The sequence below is a fragment of the Varroa destructor genome, unplaced genomic scaffold, assembly GCF_002443255.2.
Source record: "Varroa destructor unplaced genomic scaffold, Vdes_3.0 BEIS01000005.1, whole genome shotgun sequence".
Classification (NCBI taxonomy): Eukaryota; Metazoa; Arthropoda; class Arachnida; order Mesostigmata; family Varroidae; genus Varroa; species Varroa destructor.
The window spans coordinates 24,863,692-24,889,254 of NW_019211458.1; the positions used below are offsets into that span (position 1 = coordinate 24,863,692).

The 25,563-nt window shown below is 40.3% G+C and overlaps 1 protein-coding gene and 1 long non-coding RNA gene across 8 annotated transcripts in view; one reads left to right on the top strand and one right to left on the bottom strand.

Moving 5' to 3' along the window:
- Positions 1-25,369, top strand: part of tws (protein phosphatase 2 regulatory subunit tws) — a 54,696-nt gene extending 29,327 nt beyond the window's left edge. For 4 of the 7 annotated variants that reach the window (XM_086990072.1, XM_086990073.1, XM_086990070.1 and 1 more), the window contains 8 exons: positions 6,460-6,796; positions 12,710-12,778; positions 16,587-16,753; positions 17,679-17,790; positions 17,911-18,128; positions 18,305-18,664; positions 18,933-19,069; positions 19,280-25,369. In XM_086990072.1, coding sequence (XP_086846198.1) covers positions 6,460-6,796; positions 12,710-12,778; positions 16,587-16,753; positions 17,679-17,790; positions 17,911-18,128; positions 18,305-18,664; positions 18,933-19,069; positions 19,280-19,568 — 1,689 coding nt within the window. In that variant the 3' untranslated portion in view covers positions 19,569-25,369. Of the gene's footprint in view, positions 1-6,459; positions 6,797-8,771; positions 9,441-10,430; positions 11,041-12,709; positions 12,779-16,586; positions 16,754-17,678; positions 17,791-17,910; positions 18,129-18,304; positions 18,665-18,932; positions 19,070-19,279 lie in introns of those variants that run through there. The other 3 variants (XM_086990074.1, XM_086990075.1, XM_086990076.1) reach the window with 3 other exon arrangements.
- Positions 15,744-17,614, bottom strand: LOC147755458 (uncharacterized). The gene is made up of 3 exons (XR_015328297.1): positions 16,935-17,614; positions 16,525-16,827; positions 15,744-16,229 (listed from the first exon to the last, which is right to left on the bottom strand). It is a non-coding gene; the product is annotated as an uncharacterized LOC147755458 (long non-coding RNA).
- Positions 25,370-25,563: the final 194 nt, after the last annotated feature.

Genomic DNA, 25,563 nt, shown 5'->3' on the forward strand with positions numbered 1-25,563 from the left:
TGTATATATTACGTGTGAAGACCAAGCTCAAGGTTAGAGGTCGTTAACGTGCCGAATGCTTGACAGGCGTCAAAGTGCCATGGCATAAACACGTGACCGAGAGGTTGCTCGTGTATTGAATGCTATATACTGAACACATTTGAAGTTTTACATCTACCACTGTGTTTAAGCGCTGCATTTGATGGCCAGTTATCACTAAAAACATGTTTCCTTGCCCTTGGCTACGTCACGTGTCGTTATAAGACAAATGCACTGGTGTATATGTTGCATACTGGTACAAGAGTATGCTGGAATAAATGCTGGCCTATTTGTGCATCTTCTTTGTACCAAAGGCGTACGCGAAGATAGAAGGTGTGCTAGCAGGAAAACAGCTATGATATTACGGTGGAATCGAGTGTCGTCGACGAGCGTACAGCTGATTTAGCCTTTAGTAATAGCGTTGTCCAATTACTTTTGTGCGGAAGTCCTCGAACAGCTCTTCATTAAATTGAATCTGCATATAACTGTCAAGCTGGGTATAATCTAACCAAAGATGTGTTGTTAAACAGCAATGCTCGTACAATATTATTTTTTTTTTTAGTATTTTTTCTATATTATATCCCGAATGAGTACTGGCTGTATTAGGAAAATAGAGGTAAACCGAAACGTGACGTTTTTATAACATTAATAAACATTCGATGGGCTGGCTGGCTGGTGGGGGGCTTCATCTGTTTTCCACAGCTATTTAGCTCCTATTATACCATAGGTACCTTAGGAGAGACAATACAGTATATTATTATTGGTCATTAAATATCAACGGATGTGGTATATGTATACCCTCCATTATTTATGTGTCAATATAAATGCATCATCTCTATTGCTATGAAGCTAACAGATAGAGCAGAGACAATCAACGTCGATTATCATCGTTCACAGCAGGGCGTTCAGAATGAGCTACCTGAATTGCGACGTAGGCGCATAGAGTGGTCTCCGTTTTACAAAGTTCTCTCTTTCATTCTCAATCTGTACGTGTCCTGGATACCGGTTTTGAATAAATGACGATCTCCATTTACACTTCGATCAATCGCAATTTGGCGTTTCCATCGCAGACAATTTCTCGGATGTTTTAAGATATTATGGCAAGGCTCACGGTGTGCGGGCGCTTGGCATATTGATACAAAGGGGAAATACGTTTGCACAACATATGATCGTACGTCAATAGTAGAGGAAAGAACGCCGGGCAGTGAAGAAAGACTATATCGTGTCGTCGACAATTTCGTGCTTATCACAAATTTAAGACAATGTATCATTTAGAAAAACCTCCATCAGTTGTAATATTTCTGCTTAATTATTTTTCCGTGCAGATCTTTGTACATGGAAAAAACTTTTTTGCGAGTATGTTTCAAATTGACGTTTTTCCCAACTTTCCTAGCGAAATTCGAAAAATGTACTGGTTATACAGTCTATTAACAAGCGAAAATGTTTGAGCCTTGGTTATAAGACAGCACAATCACTTGCTCAAGTCAGTGTTTGGGGTACCTACGCTACAGTTCACCAATTGAATCATGTTTAATCTATATATACAAATGCAGATGACCTGTCAGATGAAAATGAAAAATATTAATCGACTATAATATTCATTATTCTTGAAAAAAATCAGTTTTGTCAATATCGGCTAAGATAGCGAAATTCCAATTTCACGAATACTCAGTAGTCACCCAAAAGTGTCCCGGGTCAGCTAGCGTTTTATTACTAGTCGGTTTCACAATGTAAACGTATGCTGATCAGTTAAGTCATTACTAAACGCTACTCGGCAGGGTCTGTTCGGCTAGGTCAATTAAGGCCCAGGGTATCACTGGAAAGCTTGTTCTTTCGATGTTTCACAGCCCAGGACACATTTTAAGGTAAGAACTTTTGCATACTCTAGATACCGTGCGCATGCATAAACATATGTCTAATCTTGAGCAGTTGGTGTGGGAGTGCCACATTGTGATAGAAATTTCCCGCACAGATTTTCACAAGCCCATGTCTCTACACTGGGTCGTGACTGTAAGCTCCCTGATCTGTGCGACTTGAAAATTTTAAACAAAAAAAATCCGAAAAAATAAATTCGGGTTCATTTGAAATGTTTGCAAGTGAATAGCTGCAGGCATCTGATGACCTGACACAACGCTTCGAGCGATTGGTGCTATGTAATTGTTTTTTCAGCCTATAACTCCAGTAGGCCAAGCATGTTTGATTTTCGCAGTAGTTTGCCAAAGTGAAAAAGGTAACCATGTCCTTATCGTTTCTCGTCGGGGATGAAAATAAAAACGGTAGAAAATATTGCCAAACGATGTAATTCATTTGGAGCTGTCCTGTAGGAGTCCAGATATATGCCAAACTTACTGAACTACATTAGCTATGTATGATTCATCGGTAAAGAAATGATCGAAATATAATAGATACAACTGTTTTAGCAAGACTTCCTGTAAAATCCACCCGCGAAGGCTCGGGCAGACGGCAGAGGAGCAGAGACTGGGCTGGACTGTTCTGCCAGTTTGGGGTCCATGACTCAAACATTGTAACTAGAAATTACACTGAAACTGAATTTCCGTTGTTCGTATCTTCGCAGTAGTTACTCTATATTTAAGATAGTCACGTTTGCCTTGTGAGGTAACATCTGGAGGAAGCAGGAGCGCTTTTCTTAAATGCTTTCAGACGCTTTATAAAAGCATGCCAGCCTCAACCACTCGATACCGTTTTGATTATACCAAAAATGTTTAATCCGAACTTTAAAAACATGTACTTTATTAAGTAGCACTTAATTAATTGGTATTGGTGTAACAAGGAAAAGGTATTACCACATCCGTATACAGGATCCTCATTACTTTCTTGTTTGCAAACGCTAGTGATTAGAGATAAATAAAGTTGAACACAAAAAAAGCGAAAGTTGAGACCACTTATATAATTCAATCGCTTAAACTAGAGGTATAGCTCTAATATAAAACAGTAGAGAAAAAAGCTTTTCCCGAAATCGTGTGGAATAGGTAATTGCTACTTTAGACATACAATATTCAATGTTACGAGATCTTAATTATGCTTGTTGAATTACTATTCTGCGTTTAGCTGTTAGCTTTTTTTGTTTATTGGTGAGATGTTACACTTCTTCAAAAGGTCCGTTCCGCAAAAAAAAAAATCGACCCGTTATATCTCTCGTAGGCCTATTGTGTTAGCTAATGTTTTAGTTGCGCTTCTGATTAAAAAAATAACTAGGAATAGCTTATTTTTAGCGCTGAATCAAACAACAATCTTCGTTCAGGAATTATCAGTTAATCGGCCAGAGATCGCTACCCGTCAGACGGTAATGTAGTATGGACCAAGAAAACGCAGTCATGATCCCACACTTTTTTGCAACTTTCTCCATTCAAGCGTATTACGCCTAGCCTAAGAGAAATACTGTATTGCACAGAAACGTACAAATTAAACACATTTAATACCAGTTAATCACCGTCAATTCGTTATGCGACCCAAATACGACTGTGATGTATATGTATATATATAAATGTTTGTGTTAATATGGCTAAACTGTGATAATGGAAACGTTCTTCGCTGGCGTGTTCTTAGAGGCAATTTGTTTGAAAAATATCATTCAGCGCCATATATTTTCGGAGAAACGTTTACGGAACGGAGACGATCTTTGTTAATTAGGTTAATTGAGGGTTCACCTATTGAATTTGTTTCTCGACAGCGATTGCAAAACGTTGTTTATTTTGCTAAAATGCATAACTACAGGCTGAATTATCCAGTTAACTCTTAGTCTTAGACAACTGATTCGAAACTCTTCCACGTGGCCTTTATTCCGTGCGAAAAGTAAAAAAAACCAACTACTTTTATTTCGTACTCAATCAAAGAACGCAGTATTATTGAAACAGGTTACTTCACACATATTGATTATCGATCTTTTTCAATGAAAAATGAAAAAGTTCAATCACAGTTCTAATTGTTGTTAGTTGCAAACTTGACGACTCTCGCGCACAACGCATTTTATTTATATAATAGATAGAATAAAAGTATATTGACACAGTCGCGTACAAAGTAAGTTTATTAACAATGTTATATTCTTTAGTTATGCTTTACGAGTGATTTTACACAGTAGAAACTATGTACTTATCTACTCGGTGAGCGAAATACATATCTCAGATATACAAAACTATTTGGAAAATCTGCAAAATTTATGGAGGCTATGCCTTCTAATGTTTACACAGGTGTCATGTATGTACGTGCGCTTTAAGTATTTTCTTTAAGCACTACTGAATGCTCAAAAGATGTTCTTTGTACATGATTCTGTAAAGAAGCGGTAAATGAGCTTACCTTTGCTTATCAAGATATACTCTCACGATTTAGGGGACTCTCGTGCGCAATGCACAACCCGACCTCAACGATCGATGTAACATTTTTAGTATATATGTATATATTTGTATAAAGAAGCTATTATCACTGCTACTGGATCGAACCTGTTGTACAAACGTTTCTCATAAAATAGAAGCATTATGAAGGGGCGTACATACCCTATACGCAATACAACAGTCAATCGTCCTGACACGGCAATTCGCCATTCCTTTTTTCTGCACACAGCCGATGTAAGCAAACTGGTCTTCCGGCAAGAAAATTCCATCTCGTCAATTTGCGAGGTGACGTAAAAGTAGTACGGCGTATTAGGCGTAGAAATTCTAGATTGTAGATTATTTTGTTTCGTACTGTCCTAAGTGCAGTGTAAGGGTGCTCGGGAAGTTAGCCAATCCTATGAAAAACTACGTGAAGTTTAGCGATCTCAATGGTAATCGTTCGTAGAATATTTATTATTAATCCTTTCCTAAGTCTAGATATTTCGTGTACTTGAAATAAAAATCCTGTGTAGGATTGCGTAACTTTGCGAACGTCTTCTATACACAACCATTTAATGGTCGATCTGCTTCTAACAATATCAAGAATTTACCGGTTAGTCAGTATGCGCAATGTTTCTCGATCTGCGCCATACTACCGATACCTATCAGACGGGTTCGCTGAACCGAACCAGAAATTGTTGTGGCCGTTCCGGAAGCTTTCGATTTAGTTTCGAAATTGCCTCGCGAACATTTTCTTTTGACAGCAAGCCCGCTTTAATTTGATTTTCGAGAGGAGTTACAGCTTCACCTATACCTATTGCTCTTATCTAATTAATTACAATTACCACGACAGAAGTGCAACTGCAATGGTCTGATTTGTTCAGCAATGCATGTGAACATCGCTTCATTAACAGCCAATACAACAAACTTATTGTGGATCTGAATCAAGTCAGAGAATGCAGTGCCATCAATAGAAACATTTAGAACGTGGCTACATACAAGTGAATATGACGCTATTCTCTCTCTCAATATATATATGTGCCTGCGTGTGTCTGTGTGTATGTCTGTGATACAAAAGAAATCAGGAAAAAGTTATTTTAGTCGAAGTGATTTTCTATTGTAATAAAAAATTTTTGAAAACACAATGCTATCACGAGCTGTAGTATGTTCTATTCAACACGCAGAGAAGTTACGGAAGACTAAACTTTACGTAAAAACAGCAGTCAATTTTTCTTGAACGCGGCCTTACCTTTAATTAAAATTTAAAGAATCATTAGATTCTTGCATAGATATTCTCTGGAAATAGTTAATCCTAACATGTTTGGCTAACAGACACACAATCAATGGTAATGAGATTCCGAATCAGTCCTGAAATCGGCTAACGCACATATCTTCAACTCTTTTTGCATGGTCACACGGGAACATTCATTTTCCTAAAACGATTGAATAAAGGGAAAGATTGCACAAACTTGAGGGGAAACACGTTTACCCTTACTTTTGTTGATTTTTCAAATCACTAAATTGAGTTGGGAGGCGCTTACAGAATATTTTATGTGCGGATAATGATTATATATACATATATATATGCAAAAATCGAAGGGCTTATACCTTACCCACTTGCGCAAATACTTTCAATGAGCAAATGTCCACTTTCTTTCTCTTTGACAGTACAAAAACTTTATACCTTAAATTATTCATAATATTAATAAAATAAATAATAAAACCCATAGTTATTGAGACATCTCTAGCAGAGCGCGCAGAGAAGTAATGCACGGCATTAAACACGAGATTCATTCAATTTTGAGCTTGTTGTCGTCTGCTGCTGCTATTGCTGCGCGGCATAGGCTGTGAAGTCGATTCCATTATCGAAAATTCGCCACGCAACCGACAACCTTAGAAATTCTATACTTTAATTTCTATACCGTGTACAATGTGCTTGATAACGTTTCCTAAATGCGCATGAAAGCGTTTAAAGATTCATTGAACTCGGTTAATTCTCACTCAAATTAATCTATTTACGTGTTTGGTCTTTTAAAAATGGATGTTCCTTTTTACAAAGAGCCTCATCAAGAAGTCGCTTGTATACTTTTGTTGTTTTTAAAATTATGCCTAGATGAAGGCGAAGTTTCAGACAATCGTTCGAGCCACGATGCCCTTCCTTAGCGTGGGCGCGAGGAACAAGCAGTTCGAGCGAGAGCGACAACACCAACAAGACAGTGAGAGCATGCGAGTAGACTCAGGATGCGGTCCGACCGGGGGCGACGAAGATGTGGGCAATGGGTTACTCCACTTCGATGAGCGTCCCCACGGAGGGCAAAGAAGATACACAACGGGTCATCAGGGTCTCCGGAGTCTTTTATCTCCACTTAACCGAAAAAAGACCACAATGTCATATCTGGTCTCGGCCGATCGCGAGCACAAGTTACCGTGCTCAAATACTCGAACCCCTGGTAAGATTTACGTGTAGATACCGAGAACGATCTGTGACTGCAGATTAGAAGTGATCATAATATATTACAGCTTACTCTAATTAATTTGAACGTGAAAATGATTCGCAAATAACCGATTATGCTAGCCTCCTGCGTCTGTATTTGATGCATGTTGCGTTACTATAAAAGACTATATATTTATCGGACAGTTTTATATATATTTGGTGCGTACTCCACATAAATCGTAAAGGGCAAATGAGGTTGACACTGAGCGAAATTATTCTGATATTTTGTTCTTGAAGTGGAAAATCAGCAGACGTGAAGGCATAATAACATAAAATCATTCTTTCTTCGAAGTCCAACATACCGTACGCTATAAGTTGCCTGAATCGAATTCGAACAATTTATTTTTGTTACGTTTTGATAGCTTTAATTTAAATATTTCTTAAGGAAAATTGTTTTTGTTAGAATGTATCCGTGCGTAGTTTACGACAGTACAATTGATCTCCATTTCTAATTAGCTGGATCTGGGTAACTTTTAGGTGAACCTGTCGTTTTTCTCTATTTATATTGTGACGTTTATGCAATGATAATCATAATCGTTACTGAACTCACTTCTGAACACACTGAAACCCATTCACCAATAAACTCATATATCAGCGATTATCAGTATGTGATCAAATTCTTAGCTAAGGCATATAGTTCTCTCTGTTAAAATGTTATTTGCAGTATCTCCTTTGCTAGTGAAACACTTGGTCTTTTAACGTGCCAAAGCGATTGTCTAATTGATGTTTTTGTGATATATATATACTATATATATATATATATATATATATATATATATATATACCTTAGCCTACTCTTGTTCTGTCGCTTTTTAAAAACGTCATCTTATAACAATTATCATGCGCATGAGGACTACAAAGTATATAAATAGAGCCTTTCAGGTTTTCTTCTGATCGATAACTGAATGATTCAAAGGGTAATACACATCTTTGGCCGTGTAGTAAGAGTTAATGAGCTCCAACTTTTTGCATATTTAATATGCCCTGTGTATTGTAACAAAAAGCTTTAAACCAATGAACCAGAGTTATTTCCTACACTTATAAACACGTAGACGGCAAGTAAAACATTTGGATTACTTTTACCGTGCAGTCTATCCCAACCTTCCCTTTCCTTTTCATCTTCAATTTCTGCTGTTCCTCAGTTTCTGCTGTTCCTTATGTTATACTAGCGGGTGTTGTACCTTCTAAGCACCCTTGCCTATTGCTATCCGTTCCTCATAAACGAGCCTAATATAAATTATATATGCGATCCGGTAATCCAAGTCGATTGACAAAAAAACTTAGTAAAAAATGTTTCGCATGCATGTCCAGATTCAGATACGCCTATTCCAGATTGGATCATGGTGCCAGCCTCATCACCATTTCAAAAATCACTGGTACAAAATCGACTAATGTATAATAGCACTTGCAATTCAAATTTTAGCGCGCTCGCCCGCCAACCTTCCTCGCTGGATCACGTGACTCGACCCATTCCATACTAGACACCCGCTACGCATTCACCGTTGCTGTCGCTGGCGCAGGTCTTCAGCCTCTATGCAACACGCAGGTGAATGAGTAGAGCTGTATAAATCTCTACTGCGCCGTTTCTTAGCAAGCGGCCTCTATTACTGCCGACCTCAGCAGTACAAGCTGCTTTTAGCAGGCGAGTCAGAGTGAGTGCCATTGCTTGAAGCGAGCCCACCTCTAGCTCTGACTCACTGTACCAGTGGCTGGTGAGATGAACCTAACGTCTGCTCGATGACGAACCCAGTTGTTTGCGCTATCTAGCCCGTTGTATCCGGTGCTCTGACTGCTCTAAGAATTGAAGCGTGTGACGGTGTTTTCGGCGGCTGATCCACCCCGTGAGGTCTCTGGTTTGGTGGTGTTCTCCGGATAGTGGCGGTGTCAGTGTGTGGTACCGGCACTATCGATACTGGCCGTGAGTGTCGCTGTATCTGTGATTGTCTTTTATAGTGTATGTCGGTTAGTCTTCGAGCGGGCGATCTGTTTGGAGGCAGGCAGTCAGAGCAATTGTATATAGCTATTCGTGTGTCGGCTCGTCGTGTCGTAGATAGCAGCCATCTCTTTATGCTGTGGTTCGTACACGACTATCGGTCTATCTAGTCATTGCCCTCCCCCTGCTGGATAGAAGTGTTGTTGTGATTGGCGGCCATCTTGTTCCGAGCGCGACTGTGTGTATAGTTTGTGCGACCGAATGGCAGTGGCAGCAGCAGCGGCAATAGCAGCCGTAGAGTGGAGTGTGAATAGTGCAGTGCAGTGGTGAATCTTACCGAGGACGAAAACAAACGGCGAATCCGATGAAATCGCCGCGCTGCGTTGTTTCTACAGTGTGAAATCGTATCCAGAAGGATCTCGAGGCCACGTCTCGAGTCCTGCTAGCCCGACCGCCTCGATGGCAGGTACGTCTGCCGGCGATTCGGCGCGCTCGGCCAGGGCCGCCGAAACTACGACTATCGCGTCGTCTGGGTTCCTGTCCAAGCGGCACAAGAGCGGCTCCCTCTCCGAGGAGGTTTCAGCAGCAGGCTACACGGATGGGCAATCGCTGTCGACAGGGTCGCCGCTGCTTCATCCAGACCAAACCGAGCCGAACTCAGGCAACTGTATGCTAGTTAGCGACAGCGAAAAACGAAATATCAGGAACAACAACAACAACAACATCAACAGCAAGCACAACAACTAGCAAAAAACCAAACGAGACAGTCTCAATAACAAGGAAGCGAGTTCAAACGATCTATGTAAAAAAACACGTAACACTCCAATAGATCATGCTCATGGTGACGACAACCGACAACATCTCAACACCAGACAGTGATAAACAACAAACTGCTCTTTTTGCCGCTTGGCGTGTAACTGAACAACAGGCTATTTCTAGTACTCTAGTAAATCTCGCAATCATCAGTGCTATCCATTTATGCTGATGGCCAACAAATTCTCCCCGTGCTTTATCCTCGGAAGCTATTATGCATTTATGTTTATGCTTCTCGATTTCGGTATTATGGATGAGAAGAAAAGAATGAAGGCGTTTGCATGCTTATCGATTCATCACGAAGCCGTCAAATCTTAGCCAGTCCGTCCGTACAACGCCGCTGCATACATTGATTCGCAACGTTTTTTTTTGGTGGCGATTTTTTGGTGCTAGCAGAAAAAAATTGACCTGTCAACCATACCAAGCCATTGGCCGGTTGTATCACATGTCATCGTAATAGTCTTGGTGTTCTTTGACGTTGACGACCTGCAGGATTACGGTAGCAAGACATTCGTTAATTGGCAAAAAAAACGTACAACAATAGTAACTAAACTATTAGTAGTAATATAATGCACTGCAAGTGACTCCATCTCCTTTTCTCCACAAAGGATCCGTAAAAACAACTTCGTTTAGACTTGATATCATATTGACGTTTTCTTTTTTTTTATTGGCGTTTTCCACCTTCCTTTCCTTCATCGGATGTCGTCGCGAGTCGTTCTCCCATGCCAATCTCAAACCCGGACCGGTTTTGCGCCGCCGGCTCGCAGACTTGTTTTCTTCGATCTGAAACTACAACGTCAACGTCGACCGGCTGAAGAAAGCTAAGGTGCCACTCGGCAGAAGTCTACCCAGTGGTTTTCAGCTATTGTAAAACCCGTATTTACCATCTCTCTCTGTAAGCTGTGATCGGAACTCGTTTATCTGGATGCCAATCTTTGTTTGAGGACGCGAATAGACGCGTCGGAGTTCGTGTTGTTTCAAACTGTTGTTGTTGTTGTTGTTGTCCTGCCGTTGTCCGCCAATTCTTGCGCATTATTATCATACCTGTTCTTTCCGCGACTCATTTTTCGTCATATAGTTGATCGAAATTTATTCATGACATAAGTGATATCTGGTGTTCTGTTATTAGGCAATTATGTAGTATAATACATCTGTGGAAACACCATTGAGACAGTTGCTTTCCTATGCTATTGCAGCCGTTCTGCTAAGGCCATTGTATGGGACGCTGCCTGCTCTATACGCGTGTGCTAATATATGCTAATATATGGATGATGCTCTTGATTCGACTGTTGTGTCGTCATCATCATTCTTGTGTTGATGCCATTCTGATCCAGTGGTCGTTGTGTATCAGATCGGTTGCTGTGTCTCGCAGGAGTGAACCGAGAACGTTTCATCATGAAAATCGCAGATTTCTACAAGAAGTTTTCGGCAGCATAGACGAGTTTCAATGAAAGGTTACGGAAAAACCTTTACCAAATAACCAATAGGAACGTTCCACTCACGAAGTATACGATTGTACTTACGACGTGTGAAACGCTAGCCATAAAAATTGGTGTTAGATTACTGATGTCATTGTATGCCGTTCAAAGTCTGTTCATGACTGTTTATCCTTATAGTTCGAGTGGGGTCACAGCCGGCCCGTGCAAATTGTCCGTTTTGCCCGCAAGAAAGATCATGCGCATTTTTCGTGGTTTTAGGCAATCCTGTTTAGTGCGTAAGCTGCCATGTATTCGATTCCAATACATGCTAGCGGTTATACGTGTCATCCAGTTATTGCTGGGGTTCACCCACTACTTCGGCGTTGTTTAAGTCTCCAGGGCGATTTGCTAGTCTATTCTTCGTACATTGTTTGCTACATAAAAATGAAACTGTTTTATTTCAATATATTTCACCTAACTTGATTGCTCGTATTTTTGCTGCTGAATTGTTTTCTTACTAATACACGAGTGATGTAGCATAATTTAAGGAAAAGATTGACGATAGATGGAAAAGGAAGCGACAAGGAATATCAATCTCCTAGTGTATATGTAGTGGTAGGCAAACCAGAATTTGGTTTCTGCTCTAAAGAAAGGAAAGCGACAACATTTGATTCTGTTGGGTGAATTTTGAAATTGTTTTAGTTAGCAGAAGCACTTGGTCGGTCGACGAGTGGATTCGAAGCAAAATTGGTATCTTTTTTTGTTGAAGAAAATCGACATCGGGCACCCGCAGTTATGGTTCGCACGGATTCGATAAAGATTGCACCGACGAAGCGGTTATTAGGTGCCCATCGACTTGCCACAACACCACTTGACTATTTAAAGGCTAGTCAGTTACGTCTATTAAGTATACGATTTTTCACTTTTATAGCACCATAGTGGCTGAAGGTTGTCGTCGCCATCGCTTGTATGTACTGTGGTAATGAAATTCACTATGTACGTATTCCTTCGATGTACATTGCAAACCAAATACACGAGGTATTTTTGATCAATGTGTGTTATTACAAAACTTAAACGTTGCCAAGGTGTCCTATAAGAACCACAAGTTCATCTGTCCGACAGGCTGTGTCAGCTTATTGACAAATGAGAGTATCTAAAATGTCAATACCTTTCCGCATCATTAGATTGAGGTGTAACGGTCGATGACCATATCGAACATTTTGACGGAAAAACGGGTATTTCCGTCCTATTTCCGTATACTCACTAGCGAAGCAGTTCTTGTGACCGCACAAAAGAGACGGATGCTTGGAAATTTTCGGGTAAACCAAGCTTCTTTCATTGGATAAACGTTTCGTTTCGCACTGCTTTCAAGAGCTCGATTGGTTATATTCTGATCCAATAAAAATTTGACGGGGCGATCAACGACGGCCTTACTCAAAAGCGAAACGATTCTGCTATGATGAGTAAACGCTTTTTTAATGCTCCGTGTTCCTATTTTCACTTTTGGGACATAGCTGTTGACACTATTACGGTATGACTTGCGACCTCCTCTTGTAGATGTAGTCAAATTAAAACGTTTTAATTAGTGTGTCAAATGCACTGGAAATGCACCGTAATTATTGATATAGACCGACGTATGATATGCGGTAGAAAAGTGAACGAACTGATACGCAACACTAACATTTTAATATCCTTGAATCTACAGGTACCGGGGGCGAGATCCAGTGGCAGTTCTCCCAGGTGAAAGGAACCCTTGACGATGAGGTGACAGAAGGTGAGCTTTTATACATGGGTCGAAACCCCTATTCATAGCTAGTACATTGTTAAAATCTATCAAGGCTACAAGGTTTATCGGCTGTTCCCAGGAATCGTGAAACAGTAATATGTGAAGTACGCAGTAGCATAGGGTAGTTGCATCAACGATCTCTCGACACCTAATCATCCTCATGTAAACTGATAAGCACAATCGACACGGTATATATGTTACGTGAAATAAAAAATGCAAAATCGGCCGTCCATGATATTGTTAAGAAGTGGGACATTTCGCTCTGAAACTGAAAACGTGATCTTATGACAGGCAACATTCAACGACGTGACTATAACTTGGAAGTTTTAGCCTTTGTGAGAATTATGGTTCTTTCCGTGTAATCTTCATATGCCGTTGTGTTCACCGCCATCGCTCTCATTACTATTGAGAAGAACCTTCTCGAGATAGTTTTGTATGTAATAATAATTCATAGTAGAGAAAGGGACAGATCGTCCAGAACTTCAGCCTTCGTATGATGCCGGTTCGCTCCTTATGACTGTCGACTAAGCCATGTTTCATGTACTGTGATTCTTATTCGGCTTTGCACTGTGCCACTCTCGTCCTTCGGATTCCTTCTTCTTAGGGAGCACGAGACGAGCCAAATCTTGGGACGGGTTGATATTGGCATTCGTGTTACGCTGCACCATATATACAATGCGAGAACGCCTAATAGTTCGAATAATTTTCTACGGACGTCCACGAATCGATCTCATTTCCTATGAAATTCATTGGATTAGCGATTATGGTGGTTGGTCCTTCGCCATACCGATACACGGACTTGCCTTTCCATCGCATAGGAAATATAGCCATTGATAGCATGGCAAAGATATTTTTTGAGTGGTACGTTAGCTCTATTTAGAAGCGATTAATATTGGAAGGTAGGTTGAAGCGTTCAGGAATGTTTGCTTGTCGCTAATGGAGTAACGAAGGTGATTTCACTTTTATATCAACAATGAGACATTAGCGTGCCAGGAGGTCCACAACCAAACCGTTAGGACAATATTTGTGCAGTTCTTTGGAAATTATCTCTGTTAAGAAATCGGTCTTAGGAAATGCCACATTAGTACTCATCGACAGCAGTAATAACGAAGATATTGTCTAATGACTTAATCAGCTACACATCTCTAGAATCGCGTTCGACGCGGTTTGGTTTTACTCTTTGAGATGAGCAATGGACATTACGAGTGTAACTTCACACGTTTTATTCAAATATAATGAGGTAATATTTATGTTTGATGAATACTCGCACAAATTATATAGGACAGGGAAATTTTTTCCGTTGGTTAAGTGGATGTGCCGCAGCATACTGGTTATCGAATTGGCCCTGCTTTGAGTTTCCGCTGACCGGTATAGTACTTACGTACTCAGTTACCTACTTTATATACCGTGTTATTTGGCTAATTTTTTGCTTTTGCGCTGTACCGGGGAGATCGTATCATTTTATATCATTTTACGATCGTATTGCGTGGGTACTCGGACTAGCGACCATGCTCAGTCGTCTGAGTTGGACATTCCTCACAAAAGGATAGAAGAATAATCTTTTACAATGGAATTGGTTGTGCGGCGGGGCACTCAGTGCAGCGTTCTTCTAGTACTAGTAGCAGCAGTAGTGATTCGTTATCGGAAGTGCGGCGGCAATTAACTGCGACGTGCTAAGAAAGCCGGTAGTTTCAACCCGGGCTATCTCATGAAAAGATAACATTGCTTAATTAGCATAAAGCAACAAAGCGCAGCTTCATTATCAGTGGACTGAGAATAGGAACTACTGGATACTTAAGTCTAAGATACTCGCTTCCCTAAGACGATTTTTTGACTGGAATCCTATGAAATCAGTTCTATGGAACCCGGTTTTCTCTAACAACAAAGGTTTTAGAGAAAACCTGGTTATCACTCGGCTAAACGATGGTATTTACAGAAAAGCCTGACTTTGATAAATATTTTGTTTAGTTATTGTTTGTATTGCTTCTAAGCACTGTTTTTCGACAAGCTATTTAACCTTGTTTTGTCTGATCATAACGAACAGCAGTCCAAACTAGTTATTTTATGTTCCTTATCGATCAGATGGGAAGCAGCCATTACGTGAAATATCGTATGGCCAGAAAAAGGCAAAAATGTCTGATTTCACTGCCGCTGCTGCTTCAGCCTTCACGTAATAACGAACTATTAACAGTCGAGCGCAATAATAAACCGAGTAACCGACCGATCTCCGTCTGTCTATTTAGTTTGACGGTAACGTCCGGTAACAGTAACCATCGACTGCCGAACAGAGACCACAATAGCCCACAATGTACTACCATGGTTACGCCTTGCCTCCCAAGAGTAACATCTAGATTGTAATAGGTATGTTAGTGAACGTATTTGAAAAAGGTTAAAGTACTACAGTTACCACACCAAGTTCAGCTGGATCGTACAACGGCGGGAAAGGAATTACGAAATACGATTCTTCTTATTTATATATTTCAAAATGAATCCCAATTCTGTAGAGGTAACGGCATACCTTATGCTGCTAAAGAAGGACATATCTGAACTTAAGATTATACCATATACCAGTTCTTTTACAGTATCAAAAAATCCAAAATGGAACCGCTTATTTAAGTGGTTGTTATGCTATTTTAATGCCTTCGGAAAGCGCATCATGATTATCAGTATTTTCGAAGGTACACGATACAAGGTTGTTTACCGAGATTCCTATGTCATCACACTTGCTTTTGTTTTTTATGGCCTTCATCCTATCAGTCTTACTGGACCTGCGATAACGGGCTTATGGTTGCTCTTGGAATACCAGCCATAATCGTCTTGATCGTTTCCACGAAAAGTGCGAACTTTCCATGGAAACCATTTCAAATTCGAACAAAGGAACGTTAGTATCTGTGCATAATTTTTTCTGTGGTAATTATCACAGGAACAACATCAACACCTTTTAAAAACACAATTTTTGTGCCTGATTTTGTCGTCGTTTTTGCTCATTTTATTCAACGTACGTGTCAACCTGTTTCTTAGGCTGTTCTTGTAGAGATTAGACTGTTAACCTACTTGTCGACATGTTTCGTAACTTCGATTACCTCTTTAATCCAAGTGTGTTCATTCTTCTTTGTTCGGGCTGGTCTTTGGCAAAGTCTGCCGCGTTTAGACCTGGCTCAGTTCGTCCAGTCGGACTGAAAATCCTCCGAGAGGATAGGGGATTGAGTCGCATGAAAAGCGTCTAAATTTACTCTATTCATTGCTGGGCCGCACCCTTTGCGCCGTCCTTAACTTCCACAGTCTCTGTATCTTGTAAACGCGACCACAGGCACTAGGCAACCGACCCACTGCTGCCAGTTACCACTGCATCAGCAAGATCTTTTCCGCGAGATAAGGTGGTTTGGAGTCGTTGCGCAGGTATCAGCAGGGCCATCTATTCCGCTAGGCTTTTAACAGGCTGTTGGAATCCGAATCAGTTTCGGATCGAATAGTAAACAATGGCATTGGTGCTATAGGGGTTAAAGTGACGAATGTTCGGAGTAATATTATATATATATAATATATACCGCTGTGTTTATCTAAAAAACGATACAACTAGCAGTAGTCCTTGATGGGCTTCGATTTATTCCGATTTTTCGTTGAGTTATTGTCAGTTGTTAGCTATTACCTCACAGCGATAACTATAAACTCATATAGTGAGGTAACAAAATTGCTTTATCAACTTTTTTACGCAATAATATTTGAATATTTACCGTTCTGATCCTTGTTGTCCTTTAGGTACCCTCGTTAACGATAAATTTGTTCATGATTCCAGCGGACATAATAAGCTGCGTGGAGTTTAACCACGACGGCGAGCTTCTCGCGACCGGCGATAAAGGCGGTCGTGTCGTCATTTTCCACTGCGAACAACCGCAGTCGTCAAAACGAGGTGGCCACGGAGCCGGCACGCCTGGCGAATACACTGTCTATTCAACATTCCAGGTGAGTGGTACCGAAACGGAGCGAGGTGACACAGAGCATGATCATGCTAATCAAACGCCATATTCCTAGAACATCTTTAACCAGAGAAGAATTGATTATATTCGTATGAAACACACAAATGGTGGTTGTTACGTTCACCACGACGAGCACATATTTTAATATTGAAGCATAGCTCCTTTACCATTATGACTTATTCCTGTTGCTCTCACACTAGATAACCACGGAATTAAAACCAACAGAGTGAAATCTTGGAAGTCACCAGGAATGAAAGCTACCACAATTTCTGATGGTTAAGCAAGTCTGATAATTAATTACAAAATCACTGATTACAAGCAGTAATTTTACTTCACTTAAGTCACTGATAAATTTAAAAGTTGGTACTGGTCGTTAAGCTCAGGATAAACAGAACGAGCGAGACACTCCTTGGAGAAAACGCATTCAACTATGCGAGTTACGCCATCCTGTATCAAATTACGGTTAGGGATATTTTAGCGTATATTCTCTACGCGCTTCGATGTAGTACCGTGGCATTGACACGGGCAAGGGATATTAAAGAAGAGCTATTTTGTGGGTAGTAATCTTGCAAAAAAAAAGGTAGTAAAAAGGCTGTCTAGGGTTGTTGTATGTGTCTTTTCACGCGTACATTTTATGGCAACTTTGAGCGCGCAGATCAAACTCCACACTACGCCGGTGACATCAATCACTTCGTTATTGACTCTTTTGAACATAAAAATAAATAAGTTAAATAGCAAACAACTTTAAAAAGTTAAGTTGTTTAATTTTAAAGTTGTTACTCTTGTTACAAGTTACTCTTGTTTTCTGTAACGGCAAGTTACAAAAAAAAATCAGTTTACTTTCAAGTATAGACTTTTGGGAGGCCACTAACAACAGAAACCCCTTACCTACGGTCACCCATTGTTTGCAGAGCCATGAGCCAGAATTTGACTACCTGAAGTCGCTGGAGATTGAGGAACGTATCAACAAAATCCGTTGGTTGCGAAGAAAGAACCAGGCACATTTTCTTCTCTCTACGAATGGTAAAGTTGAAATCACAAGAGACACATGATTGAGACGTGAAGTTTGGAATAATATGAAAAATTTCCAGTCAGAGTCCATCTTCTAACAATGTAATTTTATGGATTTTCCCGTCTGTCTAGACAAAACGATAAAGCTATGGAAGGTGAGCGAGCGAGACAAAAAGATCGATGGATACAATCTTCCACCCGAGGGTCCTGCGCCGTCGCTTACGGACTCCAGCGAGTTGAAGGTACCAACAATCGCACCGATGGAGCTTATGGTGGAAGCCTCCCCACGAAGAGTTTTTGCCAATGCGCATACGTACCACATCAACTCGATTTCCGTGAACTCCGACCAGGTAAGGACGAGTTCACGAACATGTCATTAGAACTGACACTTTTTCGAATTACACAAAAATATGTTAGAAGCAAAATAGAAATCGCATTAAGGAGTCGGCAGAATAGTAGTTGTTAACTCATTAATTACTATCTGTGCTAAAAAGCTCTCTGTGCCCATTTCTGCTTGTTTTTTTAGGAAACGTATCTATCAGCAGATGACCTTCGCATCAACCTATGGCATTTGGAATGCACTGACCAGAGTTTCAACATTGTTGATATTAAGCCGGCAAACATGGAGGAACTTACTGAAGTAATAACGGCGGCCGAGTTCCATCCTCATCATTGTCAGCATCTGGTCTACTCATCATCAAAGGGCACCCTCCGGCTGTGTGATATGCGTCAGGCGGCCCTGTGCGATCAGCACTCGAAGCTGTTCGAAGAGCCTGAAGATCCTACGAATCGGTCATTCTTTTCAGAAATTATCTCCTCGATTAGCGACGTCAAGTTTTCGCACTGTGGTCGATACTTGCTATCTCGAGATTACCTCACTGTTAAGGTAGGGGTCATTACGATGAAAGCTTTTTCGGTATATAAACACCTGTGGAAGAGAACTTCATCGTCATTTTCGGTGTTTTTCTGGCCACTACTAGAACAGTGTCACCGTCTGTGTTAAAATATGAGATGTAGTATTACTATGATTCTGTAATACGGTAATTTGTGCATACGAAAATGGGTATGTTCTATAAGAGCAGCTCATTCAATTAGTACTAGCAGACCAAGCTAATACATAACGGCTTACACTAATAGGTTTCATTTTTGTTCAGGTATGGGACCTTCAGATGGAAAACCGGCCCGTCCAAACGTTCGATGTTCACGAATACTTGCGAACACGGCTTTGTTCGCTTTATGAAAACGATTGTATTTTCGATAAGTTCGAATGCTGCTGGAACGGTAATGACAAGTGAGTATCAAACCATATATACGTATGTGCTATCGCTATAAAAAGAAATAGGTAATGCAAGCGAGTACATTCACCCTCGTCCTTTCATGTATAATAGGCAAAATTAGACTCCCGAGTTCCATTCGGGTCGATTCGTGTACAAGACGCCAAAATAACGTTCTTTCTGGTTTCTGTTTATCCTGCTTACGATTTTGGGATACATTTCCTTAGTTACATAATGACGGGTTCATACAACAACTTCTTCCGCGTGTTCGATCGTAACACGAAGCGAGACGTCACGTTGGAGGCGTCCCGGGAGATTGCCAAACCTCGAACTCTGTTGCGGCCAAAACGGGTCTGCGCAACGGCGACAGGTGTTGGCAAACGTAAGAAGGAAGAGCTGACAGTCGACTGCCTCGACTTCAATCGGAAGATTCTTCATACGGCTTGGCATCCTCGTGATAATGTTCTTGCAGTGGCAGCTACCAACAATCTCTACTTATTCACCGAGAGAAGGTAGCCGCCAGCCGTGGAGGATGCTGGAGCAAAAACGACATCAGAAACTATAATTTCAACAGCCGCAGCTACAATTATTAGTAGTAGCGTTTTCCCTGCTAATGCTACCAGTAGCGCTACTATGACGATGAAAACGGGCGCGACAATGGAATCACAACAGCAGGCATCATTATTACGAACCTCGAACAAGACCAGCAACACACGAACACCACCTCCTCGCCCACAGCGTCCGCCTCTACCAACAGCCCAACCCCCTGCTCGCCCCCCTGTTACACTCTCGCAAAGAACCAATACTACAACAATAACAGGAACAGCAACAACAACGATTCTAAGACCCGGCAGTAGCAACTTACAAAATGAGGCGATTACAGCAGACTGCTCGCTAATAATGTCGTCTGCTTGGAGTAGCAACAGGGCAATGCTGCCAAGGCCCGTAGCAACGGCAAAAGTTGCAACAGCAGCTGCACCAGCTTCAACGTCAAACACAGTACCAGCATCTGCACCTCGAGAAACAGGTGGGACCCGAAGAATCCTGCCGGCAATCCCAGTTACGGCACCAGCTCCTGCAATGGGTCGCCATCGTTAACGGCAGCAACAGTTTACTGCAGAGTTCACGCCGTTCGTCGTTCTTCTTTCTACTTTAAAACGACGAGGATATATTGCCATAGAGAAGGAGGCGAAACTAGAATAATAACAAAAAGAAAATGAGGTAGAGATATTGACGTGGCAATACTACGCAAGGGTACAATAATATGAAGAGGTAATGGTAGAGATTTCGAGAGACAGGTAGAGAGCTACAGAGAACTATTCTACTGAACTATTCTAGAATGCTGCTCTTGTATCATTATGCCAATGAAATAATGGCTGTTATAACTGCTATTATTATCACTATTGCTCTACAATTAGGACGAAGTGATGTCCGTGGTGTCACGTACAGTACTACAGCAATTCAAAAAGTCGAAGCAGCAGTAGCGGAGTAGTGTGGTGTGTATAGAAAATGCACGTTGCCTCAACCTAACAAGACCTGTAAATGCTTTGCACATACAGATACACACACATGCGAAGTCACACAATAGATGGCAAGCAAAAGCCCGAAGAACTGTTGAGCTTGCCTTAACATTTTGCTCTTCATTACTATGTCTCATTGCAGTTCAGGCACACATTCATAAACAGACAAACAGCGACTGTTTCCTGTAAACGTATTTAAATCCAGCTACTTCAATTTCCACTGCTAGCTTGCTACAGTAGAGCAATTAAAGTTTGTTTGACACTTTCCGGCAGCAGCTGTAATAGCGATGGTATTTCGCATCAGTCAAAGCAGTGAAGACAGCAGAAGATAACGAGTAGCATTGGGCTAACCTGTCCATGGAAGATTTTTTTCGAATAGTAATTATTCCGCCGATCAGTGAGAATATCCTCCCTCACCAGTGCTTGCATGTCTATGGCGATGTCTGTGAACATGCCATAAATGTGTGATTGTGAAATCAAAAGTCCTAGGCCGCTAAAATAACTGAGGCCTACCAATATAACAACACTATGATGAGGTAAACTTGACCAATAGATTCTCTGTAGGCATAGAGTTGTCGACAGATAAGCGTGTTCCAAGTTGGATGCGAATGTTTCTTCATGTGTGATGATGACTATCTTGCCGAAGCTATGCCAACCCACCAGGTATTACTTTGTACCTGGGGTTATGAGCAGCTATCTCGACAAAGGATAGTGTAGATTGCATACAATGTAGACTGTGTACCAGTTCTATGAACCAAGTATGCCAGCTTCCGCGAATCTGACGCACTCTGCTACAGGTATCCGTTGTCCACACAGCGGACAGCTGTTGGGTGGTGCACACACAGAAACGGGCATAGAAGTATACGCTGGATGTTGAGCTCCTAGAAAGCAAACTTTTCAACATGTAGAGGATAGTCTTACTGAGTTTGTGACGGTATGATGAATCGTCGTCACAACTATGTTCCAGTGGGGAGTACGGTAGTATTAAACATTTGATTCTGTAGACTTAGTAATCAATGAATTGATCTGCCCCCCTCGAAACGTGCTCAGCGTAAACTTGGGAACAAAGACAGCGTTTTTCCGTCACCCGTTGGACAATCGCCCTAATGCCCTCCCCCCATTGAATCATAGAACAAAATTTTTTTGGTGGAAGATTTTGTGCTTGCGCACCAAGAACTCCCTACAACACAATAACATACATTTCAGGAAACATGTTGCGTATGAATACCTCCCTTGGAGGTACGCAGGTAACTAAAGTGGTAAAATGAGCATGCATGTTGTCAGAAAAACTATAACAACATTAAAAAAGACAACAAGAAAAACCACAACTCTAGCACAAAGTGGGAACGTTTTATCGCAACACTTCCTGGCGCTGACGCTGGTGCTGTTTCACGTGAATGCTGTTGTTTGATCAGAGATTTAAGTAATTTCTGGGCTGGATGCATGTACGTAGGTCGCGCTCTTTCACAAAAAAGTGACAAAAAAGTAAAGACGTTTTCCGAGAACGCTGTCGTTAAGAAAGTATAAAAATACTAATGACAATTCTAAATAAAAACAGAAACAAAACGATAAACATTGAACAACAATATTGATTAGCTAATGATGACAACGATGAAAAGGGTGCGCACATATTGATAACGGTAACAATGTTACCGTTATCAATGTCTTCTGTCCTATTATAATACCGAAGGCGAAAATAACGACGAGTCTTAGTTGCTCACTTTCACTCGGTTTATTTTGTAGCAGGAAAATAATAGAAAATAATGAATAATGAATCGAAGAAACGCGAAAAAATTATATTACTGGACGAGATGAGGGTGATAGATTGACAGATTGGATGATCAAAGATGAGACTACTATTTTGATAGGGGCGGTTTTTTGTTGGGTTCTCTGCTGGGCGTCGCGCAAACACATACACAAACAAAGCGAGAGCTACGTGATTCACATACGAGAAAATGTATTTTTTATTGACAACAGATTAGAATGAAGGAGTGAGTCGAAAACCTCAGGACAGCAACAACGACAACAAAAATACGAACAATATTAGCGCTAAAATACTCCCGAAATATGGGACATAATAATAGAATATGGATGATACAAATATGGTTGCATAGCTAGAAGTATGTCGTGTTATGTACACTTCGAGAATAGACAGGTGGGTATAATAGAAAAGCGAAAGAAGGTGAAGTCATATGTCGGAAAGAGCGAGGAGTAATAACATGGATTTGTCTTAAGCGTTGGCGACGTGAATGATGATCAGCGCCTATTAGCGGAGGAGCGTCGGTCGATTCCCTTCATTACTACACCGTGCATAAGATGATAACGATTATTATATTAGTAATATTAAGTTGTAATTATATAATTGCTATTACTATATATTTGAAATTTTTGTCGACTTAGCATTGTTTTTTATTATATTAGTATTAATAGTAGTGTACTATGTATAGAAAATAACTGAGGACAAAACTAGATAGCTAGATAACTGCTATGTATGTTAAAACGCCATTGAATGTAAGCATTGGAACGGAATGGGAAAATGTTGTAAAAACTAGTTAATAAGAGGAGGAATAATAATGACATTATTACTCTCGATAATAATAATAATGATGACGGTAACAGTAACAATGAAGTAATGAAAAAGGTTTTAGCCAGGAACTGTGAGATATGGGCGGGACCCCGTGATGTGAATGCGGACCACTTGTAATAATATAGAAAACGTTGCAAACCTTAGTGTGTAAGGAAAAGATAAGGAAAGAACAGACAACGTATGCCGCCTCGTGCTACATTCCGGCAGATCAGCTGAAGTATGATGGTAACTCAATCGTCAAAAGAGTACGTCACATTGATTAATACCGATATTGGTACAATGGGTACTCAGTGTCCACACAGATAAACGACATAGAGGGAATCTATTCCCGTAAGTCTATCCAATTGTATCGCTATTCAGTGATGAAATTCAGTTTTTGAATATGCTAGAGAAAAGAGCGCGAGGTTGTTTCCCTATCAATGGAAATGTACTGCGGTAAGAGAGTGTTAGTGCGATAGGAGTGTCTGTTTTCACTAACTGGATGAGAAACTAGGACGACAACGACGTTTGCCGTTGACGTTGTAGCTTTGGCCTTGTTTAAACATCATCTCAACGTTGAACAATTCGTAATTGAACAGCAGCGTCGCCAACGGACTGTTTCCAGGTTTTGAATATTCGTACATATAAAAACAGCGCCCGCTATACTATATACGGAATGTACTGGAGTGGAGAAATTTCTTTTTTGATTAAAATGGAAATTTGTTAAATACAGGAACTATGGTTGCACATTTGTCGTCCAATCTGATGTGCAAATAATATAAAATGCAAATAGGCAAAAATGTTTTTATCACTGAACTTGACGAATATTCTTATAAGCGGGGATCCGCTTATAAACTTTTTGAGATGATGTTTACTGGGCGCAACAGTAGCAGCTAATGCGAGAAATTATGTCTAACACAATAATAATAAAATTGATATTGAATAATACATGATGACAATAGTAATTAGTAAAAGGCGAACGAGTGAAAAAAGGAGGAAAAAGAAGCGAGAGATTGACGTGGGGCACAATGGAGAACAAACTAGATCATTATATGTATAATGAATGACAGCAAACAAATTTAAAAGCGTCTGTAAAAATGAAAGTTTGTAGCAGCTTTGTTAACATTGGAAAGAATCACGAATTGCGGCTTTCTAAGTCGGTAATATTTAGAGGATCGCTTAGATCATTTATACGGTAGGGATTGTCCTCTAGAGCGACCAGAATGAATCGCTCTACTCTGCGTTATGCGAGAAGCTTTACAGCGAGTTGCACTGGGCCAATGCTACATAACCCAGTTAACTCCTGTGCGCAAGATAGAAAGCCGTAAACGCTGAACTGTTTTATTTATTTGAGAAAGTGATAATAAATGATTACGATGATTATATTTCTTTATTATGATTGACGACCCAAAGGAACGTGATTAACAAAGCGACAAGAACACCAACAATAAAGATGAAATATAGAAAGATAGTGAAAATTTAACAAAAACACTTTCATTAACAAAGAGAGTATTACATGCTAGAACTAATACAAGCGCATCATACAAATACAAATAACAAAGTCTTAAAAGTCACATTATGCGTAGAGAGAAGCAAAGCTAACAATGAAATAGATGAGGGGGAGGGAATGGTAACGAGCGCGGGTAGGTTACACATACTTCCCGCTTACTTTTACGGTATATTATGAAAAAGTATGGTTTAAATACGTGAAAGAAACGACGCCAGCGGTTGAATAGTAAATAACACGTAAGCGCGTGCATCGCAAGTACGCGACCACATGCATATAGGAAAACGAAAAAGGGAATAAAAATGACAATGACGAGTATGGTGACTATCGAATGGAAGTGATGGATTGAAAGATCTATTGAGACATCTGGCAGTAGCTGAAAAAAAGTGAAGAGAAAAATATGAGGAAACGATGCCGAAAAGAATGCGTGAAAAAATAAAGTAAAAACGTAGTAACATTTCGACCATAACAGTGGAATATATACAATGATGGTATAACAGGTAAATTGCATCGGATAATGGATGATGGTGAAGCTGATGGGGGGAACAGGTTTGTGGGTTCAAGAGGGGATAGGCTGGATGGGGTGAGTTGAATGATATAGCTGAGGATGACTGAAAACCAGGAGAAAACGGTGGTGGGAATTTCTTTTTTCCACCAATGCATTAAATATGTTAAATGTATAATTGATTTTTGATTGTTATTTGTAATAAATTACTGAATAATTTGGCTGCGTTTTAAATTTTTTGAGACAAATATATAGGTAACGTTGTTTGATTTATGCGCTGTTGAATAGTACAATAATCCTAAGCTAAGAATAAGCTAGGATGACTCGGCGTATATTGTCGCATATAAGCAGCTTATTAGTGTTTGTCGCTCCGTTATTGTCCGAGAAAAACCTAAATTTAGTTGAACATTTTT